The following is a 5,000-nucleotide window of genomic DNA, read 5'->3' as shown; positions in this document are numbered from 1 at the left end:
TCCGTAGTGCTACCCTCTTTGATTGATTGACTGATTTGTTTTTTGCCCCCTCCATGATTTTGGCACGATTTTATTCCCCAGGCAAGTATAGAAGCACTAATTAGTGCTGTAGAAATACTTGTTTTAGCTGACCCTAAAGGATCCTATTGAACTTAGAGAAACCTTAATGTATTTAGCGATATAAGGAGGTACAATGGCACGAGACGAGGAAGTGACCTTTCAAGGGCTCGTCCAGGTCTTGACACTTTATCCCGCCCCGTTAGACGTTCGGTCCGATGTGTGTGTGCAGATATGTTGCAGTCGCCTGGATTCGGAGGCGCTCAGGCGACATCGCAAAAACTACTCCAGACTTGAATATTTTATCATAATTCAATAGACATTCCGTTTATGTGTGTGTGGATGTCTCTGACATATCTAAACAAACACTGTTTCATAGACATTGGGCAAGACTCGGTTTAATATGGAGCACAAACAACCATATTGTCGTATATTAGTATACCGTGAAGAAATAGTCTTGTACAGCATAACAATATCTACTTCATTAAAAAAAAAGTTACCTCCCTTGTAAGGGGAAGAGGCCCTTGGTACATAGGTAGATAGATAGATAGATAGATAGATAGATAGATAGATAGATAGATAGATAGATAGATAGATAGATAGATAGATAGATAGATAGATAGATAGATAGATAAATAGATAGATAGATAGATAGATAGATAGATAGATAGATAGATAGATAGATAGATAGATAGATAGATAGATAGATAGATAGATAGATAGATAGATAGATAGATAGATAGATAGAAGGATAGATAGATAGACAGATAGATAGGCAGACATATAGATAGATAGGTAGGTAGATAGATAGATAGATAGATAGATAGATAGATAGATAGATAGATAGATAGATAGATAGATAGATAGATAGATAGATATGTAGATAGATTAGACAGACAGACAGACAGACAGACAGATAGATAGATAGATAGATAGATAGATAGATAGATAGATAGATAGATAGATAGATAGATAGATAGATAGATAGATAGATAGATATAGATATATAGATAGATAGATAGATAGATAGATAGATAGATAGATAGATAGATAGATAGATAGATAGATAGATAGATAGATAGATAGATAGATAGATAGATAGATAGATAGATAGATAGATAGATAGATAGATAGATAGATAGATAGATAGATAGATAGATAGATAGATAGATAGATAGATAGATAGGTAGATAGGTAGGTAGGTAGGTAGACAGACAGATATATAGATATAAAGATAGACTTTATAAAAAGACAAAAGAAGCCACGCATGCTGACTACCCTGTTCAGTTCTGTCACTTGGTCCCAATTTACGCAAAGATGAATAATGTTGATTATACCTTGTGCAAATTTAGACCACTATAATCCATCTGACACGGATATTCCACCCATTTCTTTAGTATTAGTGTTACAAACCCTTTTTTCTTGTTGCAATTCTTCACCAGAGCAGGTCAATGAGTGATAATCTAAAAGTACACATTTCCGCTAGGGTAGGAATTATTTCCAATTAGGTAATAGTGGTTATCGAATGTGTTGGAGGAGGACAGATCTATACAACGATGAGATTCCAAGAGTATAATCCAGCTTGACACCATATATACAACTTCAAATATATATATATATATATATTTTTCGGGGAGGGGGGGCTTTTAAGTGTGAGAGAACAGGAGGTAATATAGGGTTCTGCCGTACGCTAGAATTTGTGATGCAGATCTTGAACTTCTTCGTATTTTTCTTTAAATGTCATAGTTTTATTACAAATATATTTATGGACGAATGCTCAAAAGCATCATTGGCAGTATTAATGTAATAAGAAATTCAAAGCATTATTGTATAAAAACAATCATATTCACACCAAATTTCACTTCTTTAGATAAGTTCTGTGCAAAAACTAGTGAATACTTGGCTACACATGAGGTCAACTATGGAGTGAAAATATACAAGAAGGATCAGCGAGAATAAAAACTCGCTCATCTCTACGCATCCGCCCCATACGATGGAATGGGGTCGAGTTGCCAGTTTGTCTGTTTTGCGCTCGACTTCTGCAGAGGTTATTCGACATCGATTTAAACTCAAAAAAACTCTTTAAGCTGAATAAAACTGCCTCGAGTAGAGTGACTACTCAACTAATAGCTGTAAGGCTGAATTTTAACTACTTAGAACATCTTAATCATTATTCTGAAAATTATCGTATCAATCACATGTACCTGCATCAAAGTCTCCCACCAGCACTCTGTTCTTAATAAGAAAAAAAAAAAAAAGATAAACAGTTAAGGAATAATATTTTCTCTTTTGTCTCTAATGAATAGAAAACCACTGTATACTAAGCATACATTCATAATATCACACAAGTTCTTATTAACTGTGTTTAACACAGAAAGAGAGATAGGGTGTTAGGTAGTCCGGGGCATGAATTGAACTCAAACGCAGATTCCTTGAACCAAAACTTCTTGTTCTAAGTTGCTGACACCATCTGAAACTTAGAACTTAGAAAAAAGTATATGCATGTGCTTGTGTGTGCGTTTGTATATATACACACACACACACTCACACAGACACACACGTACACAGACACACACGTACACACAAACACACACGTACACACACACACACACACACACACACACACACACACACACACACACACACACACACACACACACACACACACACACACACACACACACACACACACACACACACACACACACACACACACACACACACACACACACACACACACACACACACACACACACACACACACACACACACACACACACACACGCGCACACGCGCACACACGCACACGCGCACGCACACGCGCGCACGCACGCACGCACACGCGCGCACGCACGCACGCACACGCGCGCACTCACACACGCACACACGCGCGCACGCACACACGCGCGCACGCACACACGCGCACACACACACACGCGCGCACGCGCACGCACACACACACACACACACACACACACACACACACACACACACACACACACACACACACACACACACACACACACACACACACGGTAAGAAAAAAAAAAATACCGTGATGAACTCATGAAGTGGTCGTGAGCCCAACGCCCGGTGATCCGTTGCGGTGTTGCTGCGTTGGTTCCCGACAGCCCTGGGCAGGCGGAGACATGCCCAAACATCGGCCTAAAAAACCCCAATGGCTTCCCGCAAGTGACAGGACTTTGACCTACCATGTGTTTCTCATTTCCTACTTTGTGGGATTGGGATAGTGTGGTGAGTGAGTAGCTAGAAGAAGTTCTATAATTGAAAATTACAGTGAGAGAGCTAATCGAGATGTGTTTAATATTTTCGTTGCATGGGAGTAGTGTTCTATCACTTAGATAGAATTACAGGGCGGAAGGTAGAGAAAATATTACTATTGTAAAAAGAAGAAGAAAAAAAAAAATAGAGGATGATTTTAATGTCCTAGATTTGCGATGGTGTCAGGCGATTTCATTTTAGCCGAGAGAAACTGTCTTCTCAGTCGAAGGGATAATCCTAATGTGATTAACTGCTTTGCTGCTTCTAACAAGCTATGTGTCTACTACAAGTGCTGAGAGGCAATCATATTCGGTAAAGGGATACCAGTAGGCCCCTTTAAGGACCTTCCTCTAGGCAGGAGAGATATTTTTCGTTGTGAACAGTTTTCTTTCCTTCACCTCCTTCTCCGCCTTCTTCAGATGGACATTGTAATACTTAGTAATTCCTCTCGAAGTCTTCCTTGGTAGTGAGCATTAAGGGAGAGCGACTGGAGGAAGTGGATAGTTTTAGATACTTGGGTGCAAATGTGGCAGGAAAAGGTGAAGTGAAGGTGGAGGTAGAATGTAGATTGAGAGAAGCGAGTAAATTCCTTGGTGGATTAAAGAGTGTAATGAGGAATAGATATTTGGGAATGGATGCTAAGAGGAGACTGTATGAAGGAGTGATTGTGCCAACAGCACTGTATGGGGCAGAAAAGACATTAAAATTTATAACTTTAGAATTATCTTCTCTCTTCTCTTCCCCTCCATTAGGTGGATACTCTGCGTCTCGCCATAGGCTACATCAGCTTCCTGGCGGATTTGGTGGCGAGTGACCGCGTGCCTGACCCTCACTTGCACCACCCACACCATCACGACCACGGCAGGAAGGTCGTCGTCAGAAGCTCCCGAAGTCAGTACCCACTCCCTAAGGAACTTCAGAGAGCCGCCCCGATCCCTCATTCACTGTGGGATCTCTGTTCACTTCTATTTCTGCTTTCACTTCGCTTTACTTTTTTCTTTCATTTCGTCAATCCTTTGTTTCCTGTTGGCACTTTATACAGATTCTGTTCTCATGAAAAGGATTCCAAACGATTTTATTCAGCTTAAGGGGGAGGGAGAGCGTATGTGTATATATATGCATGCATGTATGAATATATGTATGTACAAATGTATGTATGCATGCACGTATGTATGTATGTATGTATGTATGTATGTATGTATGTATGTATGTATGTATGTATGTATGTATGTATGTATGTATGTATGTATGTATGTATGTATGTATGTATGTATGTATGTATGTACGTATGTATGTATGTATGTACGTATGTATGTATGTATGTATGTATGTATGTATGTATGTATGTATGTATGTACATATGTATGTATGTATGCATGCATGTATATATGCATGCATGTATGTATATATGTATGTATGTATGTATGCATGTATGTATGTATGTATGTATGTATGTATGTATGAATATATGCATGTATGTATTTATGTATGTATGTATGTATGTATGTATGTATGCATGCATGTATATATGCATGTATGTATGTAAGCATGTATGTATGTATGTATGAATATATGTATGCATGTATGTATGTATATATGTAGGTATGTATGTATGAATATATGTATGTATGTACGTATGTATGTATGTATGTATGTATGTA

General features: G+C 38.6%; 1 protein-coding gene across 1 annotated transcript in view; it reads left to right on the top strand.

The window, feature by feature from the left end:
• Positions 1–5,000, top strand: part of Fer1 (48 related 1) — a 97,887-nt gene that overhangs the window by 87,105 nt on the left and 5,782 nt on the right. Inside the window, exon 4 of the mRNA XM_076193691.1 lies at positions 4,092–4,230. Within this exon, the coding sequence (XP_076049806.1) occupies positions 4,092–4,230 (139 nt within the window). The remainder of the gene's footprint in view (positions 1–4,091; positions 4,231–5,000) is intronic.

Source organism: Oratosquilla oratoria, chromosome 1, assembly GCF_046742065.1.
Source record: "Oratosquilla oratoria isolate Oo_2021 chromosome 1, ASM4674206v1, whole genome shotgun sequence".
NCBI lineage: Eukaryota > Metazoa > Arthropoda > Malacostraca > Stomatopoda > Squillidae > Oratosquilla > Oratosquilla oratoria.
The sequence above is the reverse complement of the archived record's forward strand: the minus strand, read 5'-3'. Positions and strand labels throughout refer to the sequence as shown.